The sequence below is a fragment of the Callospermophilus lateralis genome, chromosome 18 (assembly GCF_048772815.1).
Source record: "Callospermophilus lateralis isolate mCalLat2 chromosome 18, mCalLat2.hap1, whole genome shotgun sequence".
Lineage (NCBI taxonomy): Eukaryota > Metazoa > Chordata > Mammalia > Rodentia > Sciuridae > Callospermophilus > Callospermophilus lateralis.
The window spans coordinates 41,005,693-41,021,668 of NC_135322.1; the positions used below are offsets into that span (position 1 = coordinate 41,005,693).

General features: G+C 46.8%; 1 protein-coding gene across 1 annotated transcript; it reads left to right on the top strand.

Moving 5' to 3' along the window:
* The first annotated feature begins 24 nt into the window (after nucleotides 1-24).
* Coq9 (coenzyme Q9) lies at nucleotides 25-14,806 on the top strand. Its single transcript, XM_076839657.2, has 9 exons — nucleotides 25-134; nucleotides 1,696-1,864; nucleotides 3,211-3,346; nucleotides 10,045-10,187; nucleotides 10,467-10,551; nucleotides 11,936-12,040; nucleotides 13,286-13,441; nucleotides 13,762-13,815; nucleotides 14,110-14,806. Exons 1-9 carry the CDS (start codon nucleotides 59-61, stop codon nucleotides 14,143-14,145), a joined length of 960 nt encoding a protein of 319 aa, XP_076695772.1. The 5' UTR covers nucleotides 25-58; the 3' UTR covers nucleotides 14,146-14,806.
* The last annotated feature ends 1,170 nt before the right edge of the window (nucleotides 14,807-15,976 follow it).

The window sequence follows — 15,976 nt, forward strand, 5'->3', positions numbered from 1 at the left end:
CAGCCGATCTGGCGTTTCCCTTTACGTCAAGTCGTCGGCGTGCGTGCCCGCTTCCAAGATGGCGGCGGCGGCAGCAGCGTCGGGTGTGCTGGGCAAGGCAGGCTGGAGGTTCCTACAGCTGCGGTGCCTGCCGGGTGAGGGAGCGGCCGAGCCCGGGAGCGGGGAAGAACTGGGATGGGGAGCGAGGCCGGCTTGGCCTGGGTGGGGGACGGAAGAGGCCGTCGTGGCGGCCCGCGAGCAAGGTGAGATGAAGGACATCGGCGCGGAGTCGCCGGCTTTTCGAGCTTGAACGGTCCGTTTGGCCGCTTCGGTCTCCAGTTTGCAGCTGTTAGGGGGCGAGCCCCGGGGCAGGGACTGTCACTCCCATTTCACGGAGTTGGCGGAGCCTCTGAGGGTTGAGTGTGTCCAGATCAGAGTCCAGATCCGCTCGTCTGTTGCAGAACTGTCAGCCGCGGACCCATTCCCAAGTCCATTGCCTTTGGTCCCAAGACAGGATCACTTGAGGGATAGTTGGACCGAGAGCGTCCAGTCTGTTGCTTTCTAAAAGTCAGTCATTTCCCCAGCACTTCGCTAATTCTGTGACATTCTCTTTACCACCTTTGCTGCTGTGTGCACAGTATTTTATTTCTACATCTGAGTATCCTAAAAATAGACCTTTACTTTATATCACTGTCATAAATGGAAAACTGATATCATTTGCCACAAATAGAACATAGTATGCATTGACCCATTAACATAAATATATAGCTAATGAAATATTCTTTGGCATTTCACCTAAAATTTTCTCATGAGCTGCAGTAATTCCCGACATATTTTGGGATCTTCCTCTTTTTCAAAGTTTTATGGATATTTCTGTTTATCCACTAAGATAGTTTATATATATATAAATGAGTGAGGGAGAGATACTGATTCTGTTTCTTTTGAATTCATTGTTCCCTGAATTCTATAGATTTTTTTAATGAGTGCTTTTTTGTCATTTTTATACAAAGTTCTAGTAATATGTTTAGTAAAAGTAATGCCTATGACCTACCCTTAAGATATTTATCCAAAAGAATTGAAAGTAGTATGTACAAAAAGGTTTGTACAAGTATATGCATGATCATTTAATCATAACAGTCAAAATTTGAATCATCCCAGGTATCCATCAACAAAACAATAGTGATGGGGGGGGGGGGTTGGTCTCTATTTCCCAGGCTGGCCTCAAACTGGTAATCCTCCTGCCCCAGCCTCCTTAGTGGCTAGAATTATGGACTTGTGCCATGCACCAGTGGCTTGATAGAATTTGCTAATGTAATAATACTAGGCAATAACAACCAAAAGATCTGTCAAAGATAAACAAAGCCAGACACTAATTAAAGGATTTGGGACAGATTTTAATCAATAACAACTTTGTAGAAAGGAAACTTTTGGAATCTGTGCAGTGAGGTGAAATAGTTTGCCATTACCACACAGCTGACAAATCAGATACAGGCCCAAAAGCCAGGTAGGATTTTCCTCCTGGCTCACTGTTTTTGCCAACACATCATGTCGCAAGGTTCCATTTTACCCAAGATTTTTGCGTGTGATCCAACACTTGGATAAGTGGTTGTCAAGGTGTCTCTGCCCTATATTTCCTCAACCCCATTCTTTTAGCACCTCTAGGTTTCAAAGGGTCTTCTGTGATGCAAGATCTTGACAGCCTAGTTTCTGTTTCAGTGTCCCGCTGCCGAACACTCCTGGTGCCACGTGCCTTCCATGCTTCAGCTTTGGGGTTCAGGTCTTCCGAGGAGCAGAAGCAGCAGCCTCCCCCATCTTTTTCTCAGCAGCATTCTGAGCCACCAGGGGCACAAAAACCCGATGTAGAGTCTCCTCGCATACCTCCCAGGTAGGCACCAGAACCCACCTGTCTGTGGCTGCCTTGCCTGCTTGGTTCTGTCTGTCCCTTCCTGGCTCAGGCTCCTGTCCATCCCCCTCCTCACCTTCTGTCAGCTGTCTTTGAAAAGAACCTATTGTTTTTATAAAGATGGTACCCGTGCAGTCTAAAACATCTGAACAGTACAGAGAAGTTGCAAAAATTACCTGAAACCCCACACAGAGATAACCCTGCTGACATTTTTGCCTTCAGGTATTTCTCTAAGCATGTTTCATAAATCTGTGTATATAATAAATGATTGATTACATTCTATATGCTATTCAGAATCTGTTTTTTCACTCCGCAGTAACTTTTTTTTTTTTGGTACTGGGGATTGAATCCCGAGGCACTTAAACACTGAGTCACATCTCCAGCCCTTTTTTAATATTTTATTTAGAGACCGGGTTTTTCTGAGTTGCTTAGGACCTCACTAAATTGCTGAGGCTGGCTTTGAACTCAACAATCCTCTTGCCTCAGCTTCCCAAGGTGCTGGGATTACAGGTGTGCGCCACCATGCCCAGCTCAACAGTACACTTTTAATAACCCCTCACGGTTTGTTTTAGTGATTGTATAACATTCCTGGAAGGAATGGTACAAAATCTATTTAATCTGTCCTAAATTGATGACTATTTAGGTTTCCTTCGGTTATATGAAAGATAATGTAATAAACTGTGTCAACTTTCCTTAAAGATGGGAGCACTGAGTCAAAAGAGATTTACATTTAAAGTCTTCTTATATATGTGGGGCCAAATTACCTTTCAAAAAGATAATAATGATTTACCTTTCCACTAGATTTGATTTTTCTTCCTAATCCTACCACTGAAAATCGAATGTTCCTCGATGTGAAGTTAGAGTGTTCTTCTTCATCTTTTTCTGGTTTCCTAATGAAAATCTTTTTCATTTCAATTCAACAAATATTTTTTGAGAATCTACCATGTGTCAGCCCTATGAATGATACACTATTGTCCCTACCTTTATGGGGGCATGGAGTTACAGTCTGCTGCAAATATTGGGAATGAAACTCTGAGCTCAGCGTGCTGAGGGCTGGAAACAGGGAAGCCCAGGGTGCTGTGGGAACGTTGCCTTCATGTCACGAGACCTCAGCTCACTTGGTCCCTTTTCTTTGGTTGTGTGGCAGGGGAAGGATGATGGGATTTTTACTGTGCTGGCAGTGCAACACTCATGCCAACAGAAGTGAATGTCCTGCCAGCTTGTGCTTAGAGGAGACCCAGAGCCTGTGGCTTCTGGTCAGGCCCATTTTGCACTCCAGGCGATAGAGAGTGAGATAAAGTGTGCTGGGCACTGTTCCCGCGTTTCAGGTACACCGACCAGAGCGGGGAGGAGGAGGAGGACCACGAGAGTGAGGAGCAGCTGCAGGACCGCATCCTGACGGCAGCCCTGGAGTTTGTGCCTGCCCATGGGTGGACCGCAGAAGCTATTGCCGAAGGAGCCCAGGTGTGTATAGGTGAGGGCAGGGCAGCCTGACCCATATCAGCCAGGAGGAGTCCCTCGAGGCGACAGAGGGCTTCATGCCCTCTACAGCCCAACTTGGAGCCTCTCACAGGTAAAGACTGTCTAGGTTTTTGGGTTTGTTTCCCAACAGGGTGGATACGGCTTTATTTTTAATTATAAAAAGAGTAGCAGGCTGGGCACATGCCTATAATCCCAAGTCTGAAGCCTGAGGCAGGAGGACTGCAAGTTTGATGTTAGCCTCAGCAATTTACCAAGGCTATAAGCAATGTAGGGAGACCCTGTCTCAAAATAAAAAATAAAAAGGGCTGGGGATTTTGTAGCTCAGTGGTAAAGCAACCCCTGGGTTCAATACCCAGGGATTGAACCAAAAAGGAAAAAAAAAAGAAATCATCCACCCAGAATTCAATCACAAAAATAATACGTGGCATTATGGTCTAAGGTAGCTGGCTAAGCAGGCATTATCTGTGATCAAAATTACCACATTTCACTGATTCTAAGATGCCATTGTTTGTAAGAAGCACCATTTTTAATGTATGAATAAAAAATAAAAATGCTGTTATTAAACTGACACAAAGTTATAATTTAGATCTGGAATGTCCCCCAAAGGCTTATGTGTTGAAGGCAGATCTGGGGCTTTTGGGGAGTGATTGGATCATGAAGGCTGGTTTCACCAATGAATTCATAATTAACAGGCTGTTGGGAGGTAATGGAGACTGGTGGAGGTGGGGCCTAATCGGAGGAAGGGGTCACTGATGGAATATGTTGTCCCTATGCCTTCCTCACTCTCTGCTTCCTGGCTGCCCAGAGGTGAGCAGCTTTCCTCTGCCATGCCCTTGGGCCATGATATTTCTGCCTTACTACAGGCCTAAAAGCCATGGAGCCAGCCAGTCATGCACGGAAACCTCTGAAACTAGGAGCCCAAATAAACCTGTCCTCCTTTAAGTTGTTATTCTCAGGTATTTTGTCACAGTAACAGGAAGCTGACTAACACATCATCAATTCTGTGATTCACACTGATTTTTTTTTATTAATAGAAAATATATGTGCATCTTAGAATTAATAAGATATGGTGTCAACCCCCAGGAGGGAACCACTGTGAAAACCAGATTTCTTTCAGTAGGTCTAACAGCATTTACTCATGCATTGAAATAGACTACCTCTAGTAGTCTATTTTTAGTTTAGGCCATGTGTGCAGAATCATCTGGCAAAGCCTGATACTATCCTATGCAGGGCCTCTTGGATGATGGGCAGGTTTGCTGCTTTACTTAGATCTGTTGTTTCTTGTCTTTCACTCTCTCAGAAGAGAACATTTGGTAATAGAAATCATGTAAGTAGAATTTGTAAACTCAGATTCCACCATATGCTCATTATGAGGCACTGAGTTGGATCCTCAAAACCACATAAAAATAAATTAACGAAATAAAGATATTGTTCCATGTATAACTAAAAAATATTTTAAAAATTACATGTAATGTTGAGATTCATTGCTGCATATCCATACATGCACATGATACAGTGATATAATTTGGCTAATGTCACTCCTTAGGATTTCCCCTTTTCCTTCCCCTCCTCTCCCTCTCTGGCCCTTTTCCTCTACTCTATTGGTCTCCCTTTGATTTTCAAGAAACACCCCCACACATACCTTTCTTTTCCTTTTTCCTAACTTCCTCATATGAGAGGAAATGTACAACCCTTGGCTTTCTCTTAACATAATATTCCCAACTTATATCCATTTTCTGCAAATGACATAATTTCATTCTTCCTTATGGCTGAATAAAACTCCATTGTGTGTGTGTGTGTGTGTGTGTGTGTGTGTGTATCACACTTTCTTTATCAATTCATCCATTGAGGGACACCTAGGCTGGTTCCATAGTTTGGCTGTTGTGAATTATGCTGCTGTAAACATGGGCATGCATGTATCACTATAGTGTGTTGACTTTAATTCTTCAGGATAAAGACCCGGGAGTGGTATAGCTGGGTCACATGCTGGTTTCTTGTGTGGTCTTTTAAGGAGCCTCCATACTGATTTCTAGATTGTACATTGTACTAATGTACAATCCCACCAGTGTAAAAGGATTCCTTTTTCTCTATATCCTCACCATTTATTATTGCTTGTATTCTTGATGACTGCCATTTTTACTGGAGATGAAGTCTCAGTGTAGTTTTGATTTGCATTTCCCTAATTGCTAATGATGTTAAACATTTTTTCATGTATTTTTGGCTATCTATAGTACTTCGTTTGAGAAGTGTCTAAGTTTATGTGCCAATTTATTAATTGGGTTATTTGTTTTGTTTTTATTATTTTTTTGATGTTGTTTTTTGAATTTTTAAAAATATTTTCAAAGTTGTCAATGGACTTTATTTTATTTATTTATATGTGGTGCTGAGAATCAAACCCAGTGCCTTACACATGCTAGGCAAGTGCTCTACCACCGAGCCCCAGCCCTAGCCCCTGGTTTTTGAATTCTTTATATATTCTGGATATTAATGCTCTGTCTGAAGAGTCACTAGCAGAGATTTTCTCCCATTCTGTAGATTCTTTCTTCACATTCTTGTTTCCTTTGCTGTGCAAAAGCTTTTTAATTTGATGCCATCGTATTTATTGATTCTTACTTTTAGGAGTCCTATTGAGAAAGCTATTGCCTGTGCCTATATTTTGGAGCTTTGAACCCGTGTTTTCTTCTGGGAGTTGCACAGTGTCTGGACTAATTCCTAGGTCTTTGATCCATTTTGAGTTGGCTTTTGTGTAGGGTGATTGATAAGGATCTAGTCTTATTCTTCTATGTATGGATAATCAGTTTCCCCAGCACCATTTGTTTAAAAAGCTGTCTTTCCTCCAACATGTTTTTGGCACCTTAATCAAGGATCAGATGACTGTAGGTGTGTGGGTTTATCTCTGTGTCTTTTATTCTGTCTCATTGGTCTGTGTGTCTGTTTTATGCCAATACCAAACAATTTTTGTTACAATAGCTCTGTAGTATAATTTGAAATCAAGTATGGCAATTTTGGTTTTGGATTTTTTTTCCCTAGTTCTATGAAGCATGTCATTAGTTCATTGTGAAAACTTTGAAAGGTACAAACAGATATAAAAAAAATTTTTTTTTTTTTTTAAAATAAAGCACCTGTGATCACACCAGAGAGCCTCTTTTCAGTATTTCAATGCCTGTTCTTTTTTGTTGTTGTGTTGTACTGGGGGTTGAACTCAGGGGCACTCAACCCCTGAGTCACATCCCCAGCCCTATTATTTTGTATTTTTATTTAGAGACAGGGTCTCACTGAGTTGCTTAGTGCCTTGCTGTTGCTGAGGCTGGCTTTGAACTCAAGATCCTCCTGCCTCAGCCTCAAGAGCCACTGGGATCATAGGCATGTGCCACTGTGCCCAGCTCAATGCCTATTCTTTCAATTTAAAAAAAAGAACTTTATTAATCATTATTTATTGAGCAAGTAGTGTGCATTAGGCACTCTATTAGGGACATGACAGTGGTCACAGTGGACAAAGTTTCTGTCTGTGGAGCTTCCAAGTTTGTGACATTAAGCAAATAGACACAGAGTAGACTTATGAAATATGACAAGTGCTGCCAAGAAGAGGTGCTATTGGGACCGCAGTTGAAGACTCTGAAAGGCTTTTTTGTTTATGAACAAGTAGACTTTCTCTGGTTTTGGAGGGGGATGGGGATGGATAAGTCCAGATAGGGAACTGCATGTGCAACGTGAGGAGAAGAACACTGCCGTAGAAGGGCCAGAGGAAACCAGCGTGGAGCGAAGGAGGGGCCTGGAGGAGTAGGACTGAGGAAGGCCCATGGGGGCCAGGTCAGGCGAGGCTTCAAGGTCGCATTAAGGAGCTTTTACTCTAAGAACAGCTCAAGATGTGAGGTCACATTGGCAATTCAGAACATCGCTGGGTAGAAATGGATTGGAGGCAGAGAGAATCAGTCCTTGGAGTCTGCAGCCAGTCATCCACAAGAGATGAAGTGACCCAGTTTAGAGCACTGGCAGTGAAGGGGAGACCAGTGGGTGGGTGTGGTGGTAGACTGGACATGGGAGGGAGCGACAGGATGGTGGTACCAGTGCTGTCATGCGTGGGTGCACGATGGTGTGGCTTCTGAGAGGAGAACCACTGGCAGGGGGCCAGGTTTGGGGAAGGACCATACAGTCTTGATCTTGTGCTAAGTGTGACAGGTCTTTTGTCTTTTGAGTTTGCTTCAGGCATGGCCAGCATGTGTATGTCATGATTAAATTGTGCAAGTGAATGAGATTACCCAAGGCAAGGGAGTAATGTGATGAGAGAGAGGACCATAGACCTTCAAGGAAATCTGACATGACAGAGGAGAGTGGGACAGAGCGAGCCGCTTAAGTACTGGTTAGAGTGCCCTGGCTGTGGGAGGCAGAGCAGGAGAGGGTAGACTGAGCAACAAAACTTTGGTTGCTTCAGTGGCAACTGTCACTGGGTGAAGACCTGGGTCAGAAACCAGCCGGGATGGTAGCAAGCATTTGGCCGGGCAGGGGGGTGGAGTGGAAGTTTGAGCCTGACTGGACCCCGCAGGAAGAGCACAGAAACAGGTAAGGGGGAAGGGAGAAGATGGGCAAAATCCAAAGCAGCAGACACCTCCAAGGCAAGGACTTGAGCTCTGGAAAACAGAAGGACTGAACATGTTAGTGCAGAGCTGGAAAAAACAGCTGCAGGCTTGGTTTCTAAAAGAATACTAAGGGGGTTCCCTGAGGATGGCCCCTGTTTTCTCTGTGAAGTAGGCGTAGCTGCATCTTAAACCTGAGGTGAGGAAAGGGTGGGAGGAGGCAGAGGTTTGAGGGTAGAGAAGGTTTAAAATAAAGTGATGGAATAAAGTAAAAGAAAGAAATGTAACAGGTCGTGTGGAAACAGCAGATTATAGTGAATATTCTAGGTAACTCTTCTGTGCATCTTCTTTTTTAGTGGCCGCAGAGTACCTACTGAATTTACTCGACTTCGGTTGTCAAACATTTGGGTATTTCCGATTTTTTAGTATTGTAAACTTATTTATACAACACAGTACATTTCTGATTAGTTTCCTTAGGACAAATTTCAGGTGGAGTTGCTTTTTCAGGGAATATATTGCTCAGAATTCAGTTAGGAAACCATAACTTGCCAGTTATTAGAATTTAATAGAAAGAGTTGTTAACTGGTATCAGTAACCAGGTAATGGAAAGGATAGAAAGAAGGGTCTCATGGAGGTGGCAGCCGCAGGAAGCAACTTCATCTGGCCGAGGAAACAAAAGGAAGAGTTGGAATTATTGAAATGAGGAGCTTGAAGGAGAGTTCCCACGTGGAAGGAATCTCGGGCCTCTGAGGAGGTGCTGCTTAGCTGGCACAGGTGTCTCTGTGCTTGGAGGGAGGGTCCTTGGGGGCTGCCACCTGAGTTGGGAGGGCAGGACGAGGATGTGGCTTGATGAAGCTTGTTCTGCACATGCTGGGAAACTGTACACCAGGCTCGGCCGTTGTGTTGCTGCTCCTGGAGGGAACTACTGCTTCCAGGCTGAAGGGCTTCCCTGGGGTGCTGCTCCTGGGAACCTCAAGCAACAGGAAGCAGACAAGAAATGTGTTTGCAGAGTGCCAGACCCACTGCAGGAGCCAGCAGGGATGTCACACGTGGCCCACGTTCACACCCTGTTGGAGACAGAGCAGCCTTGTGTGTCAGAGCTTCATGCTCTATGAAGAGTGGGTGACAGTAGTGCCCAGCTGATAGAGCTGCTGTGCAGGGGCAGAGACCACGTAATGTGCTCAGGGTGTCCCTGGCAGGTGGTGTGCATGAAGTCACCATCAGCATTGAGGCTGCTGTCAGACTGTCCTCTATGGAGTCTGTGCACTCCTCCAAAAGAGAGTGCTAACCCCTCCCAACAGTAGGAATTCATATTTAATATATTTGTGTTCTTTTCCTGCCATCTGTCCCTGCTGCTGTCAGTGTTCTGCTTTCAGTAGATGCTCAATTATTGCTGTAGATCAGGAATAACAAAATTTCTGTGGTTTTGTTAACTCCATGACAACTCATTATGAAAAAATTTGTTTTAAACCATTGACCGCTCCAATTTTCAGCAGATGCAGGGAATCAAAAGAGGAGTCAGGAAGGGAGGGATGAGTGCCCTTCCCAGACCCCCTGGTGGTATTAGGGCTCCAGGTTCAATGGCCAGACCAGAGCTGACTCTGACTCTGACTGACTTATGACCGACTTATAACTCTGACTGACTTAAGCTGGAGAGGATGTTTTGGCTCATTTTAATGCAGAATAGTCTGAAAGTAGCCCTAGCCAGTGTTCTTTTTGCTTTCCTCTCTGAGCTGCCTTCCCAGCAGGGGCCACCCATGCAAGAGTAAAGGTGGTGCAGCAGGTCAGCAGGAAGAGTACCTTCCCTCAGTACTAGGGAGAGTGCTACAGTGGGCCCGGGACCTGCATGTAGTGCTGTGCCCATCCCTATGCTGGTCAGTGAACTCTGGTCATCCAACATGTGCTTGGCACACACACCAAGGGGCTTGGTGGACAGAGGAGAGACGGGTGGTGGTGAGTTTCACCAAAATCACAGGAACCTGGGGTGAGGAATGTGGAGTCTCACTAAAGTCAAGGCCTTGCTTCTGGAAGAGGCATTAGAGATGCACAGGCGATGAGTGTCTGCCACACCTGCCCACCTCTCTGTGTTCTCTCTCCCCTCTGTAGTCTCTGGGTCTGTCCAGTGCAGCAGCCAGCATGTTTGGGAACGATGGCAGTGAGCTGATATTGCACTTTGTCACCCAATGCAACGCTCGGCTCGCCCACATACTAGAAGAGGAGCAGAAGCTGGTGCAGCTGGGCCAAGCAGAGTAAGTCCTTTGACTTTGTTGTTCAGAGTGGCAGCTAAAGATGGGGACTTGGGCCCTACCACCTGTCCCTGGAAGCCAGCCCAAGCAGAGCCAAAAGAGGGTAGCACCAACGGCCCTCTGCTTGGAGGGAACTGAAACCCAGCAGCGTGTCTCTGACAGCTTTAGCCAGGCCAGCATCAGGAGCTGGTGGGACCCTCCTCCCCAGGGCTGAATAAGCAGTGTAGTGCCAAGTTCCGGCCTCTGACCTGGAGACACACTGTTTTCTTTTCCCTCTTCCAGGAAGAGGAAGACAGACCAGTTCCTGAGGGACGCAGTGGAAACCAGACTGAGAATGCTGATCCCGTACATTGAGCACTGGCCCCGGGTACAGAGTCCACATCCAGGCCCCAGAGCACAATAATACTTAACATTCTCAGTGCCTTTCACTCAGAGGACTTGCATATTATTGAGAAGTTAGCTCACTAATCTCCATAAAGCCAGGAACGCTTACTACACTCAGTAAAGCTAGGTTCAAGCTTGGGAGTGCCCACAAGAGCGACTCTGAGCCGTTTCTCTCTCAGTCTTGGACATGTGAGTGGCCTAGATCACATCCTGGGGGCGGGGGGCCCAGCAGCTGAGTGAGCCACCAGGTCTTTGTGAGGAAGACCCCATGGAAGAGGTTAGGATAGTCAGGGATTTTTCAGCCATCTTCACTTTAATAATAGCCCTGTTGTGCTTAACATCTCAAGGACTGGAGCTTCTTGTCCAATTGCCAATGCTTGGGAAAGGGCTTTTGTCCCCTTTTCTGAAGTTTCCTTTTTCCTCTGTTTCAAAGCATGTCACAGTGTGAGCCATTCTCTGAGTTAAGAAAATGCAGTCAAAGTACCTTAGAAATGAGAGGGATTTAAACGTCCAGTATCCTCAGTCCAGCTGGAAGACTATTGAACGCGTAATTTCCGTCAGCCTTGTGAGCACCTATGGTGCTCCACCTCAAGCTGGGTGTGAAGGGGTCACAGCCTGGGGTCATCCCACCCCCTGCAGGTGAAGCTGTGGAAGTGCGTGGGCCTGTCCTCAGCTGCCTTCCAGATTGAGCACAGCTTTTCCTCCAGGGCTGCTTAGCTAAGAGAAAACTTCCCAGCCCATCCGGGACCTCTGTCATCAGACCACAGCCAGTGGGTTTTTAGAGTTGATAAAGAGGCAAGACCTTGTCCAGTTAGGCCAGGAGGAGCTGAAGTCTGCTAATGGCCAGGTCCCTGGTTTGTGCCATCACTGGTATAAGTTGAAGGGTTTTTGCTTTCAGGAGACCAAAGTCAGCTTGAGTTAAGCAGAAGAGCCGGGGAGGATTCCTGGTGATGCTGCCATGGGGCACTGAGGGCCGGATGTTGCTGGGCACTGGGGTCAGCCCGGCATGTCCTGGAAACCACCCCAAACTCTCCTGCTTTTTACCCTCGCTCCCCTCTTCTGCTGTAACTCTTTGTGACAGAATGAGGTCCCCTCTCCCATCCTTGCTCTCAGGACTCAGAGAGACCAGTCTAAACCCTTTGGCTGTTTGCATTCCCAATTACAAATATTAGGGATGGAGAATCTATTTTTGTCCAAGTTAGGACAAAAACATGCCCCAGGCTCCCAGCTTTAGTTAGGTTTGGTAACTGCCAGGAGTTCCCACTGCTGGATGGAGAGGGCAGATCTCAGAGAACCAGAGCTGGGCCGACCCCCTGTATATTCCGTAGCCGCCTGTGCAGTACCTATTCCTGTTACTCTCTCCTCAGGCCCTCAGCATCCTCCTGCTCCCTCACAACATCCCTCCCAGCCTGAGCCTGCTGACCAGCATGGTGGATGACATGTGGCATTATGCTGGGGACCAGTCTACTGACGTGAGTTTTCTGCAGGCCCACAGGACACTAGGAGAGGGTTGGGGAAAGCACTTCTTAAAAGTTGGTGAAATTTCTTTGATCACAAGTCTCCTCAGGGGGCCTGCAAGAGTCATTCCCATCTGAGGCATGAAGAGGATCCCTCAATAAGCCAGAGTGGGGTGTAGGTCATCTTCATTCAGGGACCAGCAGTCTAGTCACAAGCCAGTGCTTATTCCTTCCCAGGCACGGTGGTGGTGCAAGACCTCAGGAGGCCTTGGGATTGGGAGGCCCTTTATTAGTCATGCTCCCTCCCTCTCCTGAGATGTAGACTCTGCAGCAGAGTTCCTCAGCATCTGTCCTTGCTGAGACTGATTTTGTAAAAAGGAGGTGCCATGTAGACACCATTGCTTTAAAGAGAAACTCTCCCTGCTGCCCATCTTGACCTACTTTGCTAAGAGATCAATAATTCCTTTTAAAGAGGTACCAGGGAAGAATCTGACTTGTTAATGCTACTGTATTTCTGGTGGGAAATTAAAAAATCAAAGTACACCTTCATAAAATAAATTAAAATGTGATGGTACTTTGTGGAATCCAGAATGAGGAGGCCCACAGATCCTCCCACCACACTTATAACGAAGTGCTTTAATCAACATCTTCATGTGGGAATATACCACCAACAGAGAGGGTAGGAACATGAAATTAGAAAGCAAAGAAATTAAAGGAATAAAACACCAAGCAGCTGAGCTGGTCCTCTGGAGAGTGGTTTGCCAGGACCAACACAAGTCACCAGAGACCCGAATGCGCATCTTTCCCAGGTGTTGTAACCTGTCCCTGATCTTCCCCAGCCCTCACTGGACTGACAAACACACTAGGGTTTGATCATAACTGTCGGGTTGCAGAGCCTCCCCAGGACTCTAAGATGCCCTAGGACTTAGTCTTTTCCCCAGCAGTTCTAAATGGACTGGATGTAGTCAGATCACCTGAGATGTTTATTAGACATCCTGGCTCCTACCCCTTAATTCAGATTCACTGACTCAAAACTCTTAAGAGGTTGGGGCCAGGAGCTCACATTTTTAATCCCCCAGACAATTCTGATGTGCAGCCACATTGGGGACACTATTGTTGTCCAGAGGACCATGTGTATCTGTGAGGGAAAGAAGTCAGGAGAGAGTGCGGGAGTCAGCGAGGCCTTGGATAGGAATACCTTGACCGCCACAGCCCACAAAAGCAGTAGTGACTCTCTTTCCTGGGGGGGTTTCTCCGCAGTTTAACTGGTACACCCGCCGGGCCGTGCTGGCTGGCATCTACAACACAACAGAGCTGGTGATGATGCAGGACTCGTCCCCAGACTTCGAGGACACTTGGCGCTTCCTGGAAAACCGGATTAATGATGCAATGAACATGGGCCACACTGCCAAGCAGGTAATTGGGGACTAGCCGTTTAGGAACCTCTTCAAAGGGTGCATTCATTCTCCTTGGGCCACAGCTGGTCACCTGGCTGTTCTGCTCCTGCTCCCTCTGTGCCTCAGCTGACAGTCCCCAGGGCCTTCCCAGGGAGCCTGGCTGAGCAGCTCTCTTATACTAGCCCACCCTGAGGAGCTGTGCTTTGCCCATTTGTAACTGTGTTGTCCATAGACTCTTCCTCCAGTGCACAGTGCAGGGGGTCACAGGCTTCCTGATCAGTCCCATCTGTCCCACCTTTGAGTTCATGTTGGGGCTTAAGGGCCACTGACTCCTTCCAGGTGAAGTCCACTGGAGAGGCGCTGGTGCAGGGCCTCATGGGTGCAGCAGTGACGGTGAGTACAGCCCAGCGTATCCCATCGACCCCTCTGATACTTACGTGTCGCCCCACATGGCTTTGTAGTCTTAAGACTAAGAAGACTGGCAGCCCTAGTCTTGATCCCAAATGCCCCTTTTTACTTTTTACTGGCATCAAGAAACATCACTCCCCCCCCCACCCCACTCCCTGTGTGTGGCAAGAGCCCGTTTCAGAGCCAGGCCTGCCACCTGGAAAACGCCAGTCTTCCCCTCTGGAGTTCTGGAGGAGGGGAGGGAAGGACCTCACCACTCTGTTTCCATCCCTGTATCAGCTCAAGAACTTGACAGGTCTAAACCAGCGCCGGTGAAAGGAAGGGGTGAACCCTGAGTGCCTGGAAGAAAAGGAGCAGGTAGATTTAAAGGGTTTTAACAAGTAAGAAGTGCAACCCATGGGACAGGGTGTTACCAAGAACACGGGAGGACTCGAGTCACTACAGCAGCTACCTGGAAACCAGGGCACTTGGCGATACAGTTGTGACGTGGGATGTGGCCACGCTTCAGTTCCTGATCCCAGGCCTGGCCTCCTGATGCCTTTCTGCATTACAGCTGCGTGACTGGAAAACAAGACTCACCCAAGCTTTCAAGCCACAGAAACTCCACATGTCCCTGTCATGGTCTCCCAGTCACCTTGGTCCTGTCCTAGCCTTCCTAGGAAAGCTCTGTGGTGCTCCAAAGTCAGAGCCGAAGTCTAGAGCTACCACCAGGTGGCAGCTCAGCCCCAGTGTGACACAGGCACCAGTGACCCAGGTGTTCCTTTGCTGTCCTGAGAGAGGCTCCTGTGGGTCCATTCAGAAAGCTGCCTCACCTGAGACAGTGCCTGCTGGGTGATGGCTCTCAGCCTGGCCAGAAGTGTGATACAGTGTGTCACATTACACCAGGGGTGGCCAGTGGTGTCACCTTACACCAGCATGCATTGCAGCATTATTAGTGTATTTAGAATCTGTAAAAATATTAAATATGTTTGAAGCATTTTGCTGTTTTGAACTTTCCATGTAGACCACAATCAATATCCAAAACCCCTGCGGGAGACAGCAGTGTGGGGAAAAGGTTTGAGCCAAGCGGCCAGGAGACTTGAGTTTTTGTTGTGGTGCTGTTACCCACTGGATAACTAGGACCACTCCATGTCTCTGGGCCCAGGTCTTCCATCAGATAAATGAGGGTAACAGATGTCCCCCTAAACCACTTGCTGTCTTGGCTGCTCTTGTCTCACCACTTCAGTGATCATCTATAGCTCTCAGCCCAGTGCTCACCGGGCTCCTTTGCATCTCTGGTTGACTCTTGTCTCCTGCTTTGCTCTCTCCTGCCTGTGTCAGCCGAATATTGATGAGGATTTCAGGAGCTAATCAGATCTCAGATCTCTTCTCCTGGGCCTACCACTGTTTTTTTTTTTTTTTTTTTTTTCCTATACTTCTGATTCTTTGTGCCTTGTGACATCCTGTGAAGTTCCTGCAGAAGCTACCCCACATCGCATTTTCCCCTTTATCCTTCAGGGCATCCACCTCATCTTAGCAGATGGCTATAATTCATAATTCCCTGAGATGGCATGAGCTGTGGAGTAAGAGCCCCCTTGGTGCCCTTCCTCTAGGCTCAGGAAAAGGTGTTACTCTTTGCCATAGCAAACTTCTCTTTATTTTCTGATTGCTTTTCTGCTCCCTAGATGAAGCTCCTGCTGGGTTCTATTTAAGGGCCTCTCTTCTCTATGAGCAGCTGCCACTTTTAAGACCCGCTTAAACTCATCTCTAGTCTGTTTAGGGGCTTTGGTAATGGAGCACACACTCTGTGGAGCCCACCACCAGGCACTGGGGATGCAGAGATGAAGAGCTCTCACCCACTGTAACTACACAGAGGTGTAGATGATAAGCCCAGCATGGGGGTGCACACCTGTTATCTCAGTAGCTGGGGCAGGAGGATTGAAGTTCAAAGCCAGGCTTGGCAATTTAGTAAGACCCTATCACAAAAAATAAATAGGACTGGAAATGTTACTCAAAGAGTTCCCCTGCATTCAGTTCCCAGGACCACAAAGAAAAAAAAAAAAAACTAGATGCATCGTATCTTCCTGCTGTTTTCTGAAGTGCACGATCCCAACTTAAACGGCCAACAGGAAAGGGTATATGCCTCTCTTTCAAGCACACTTAGCTC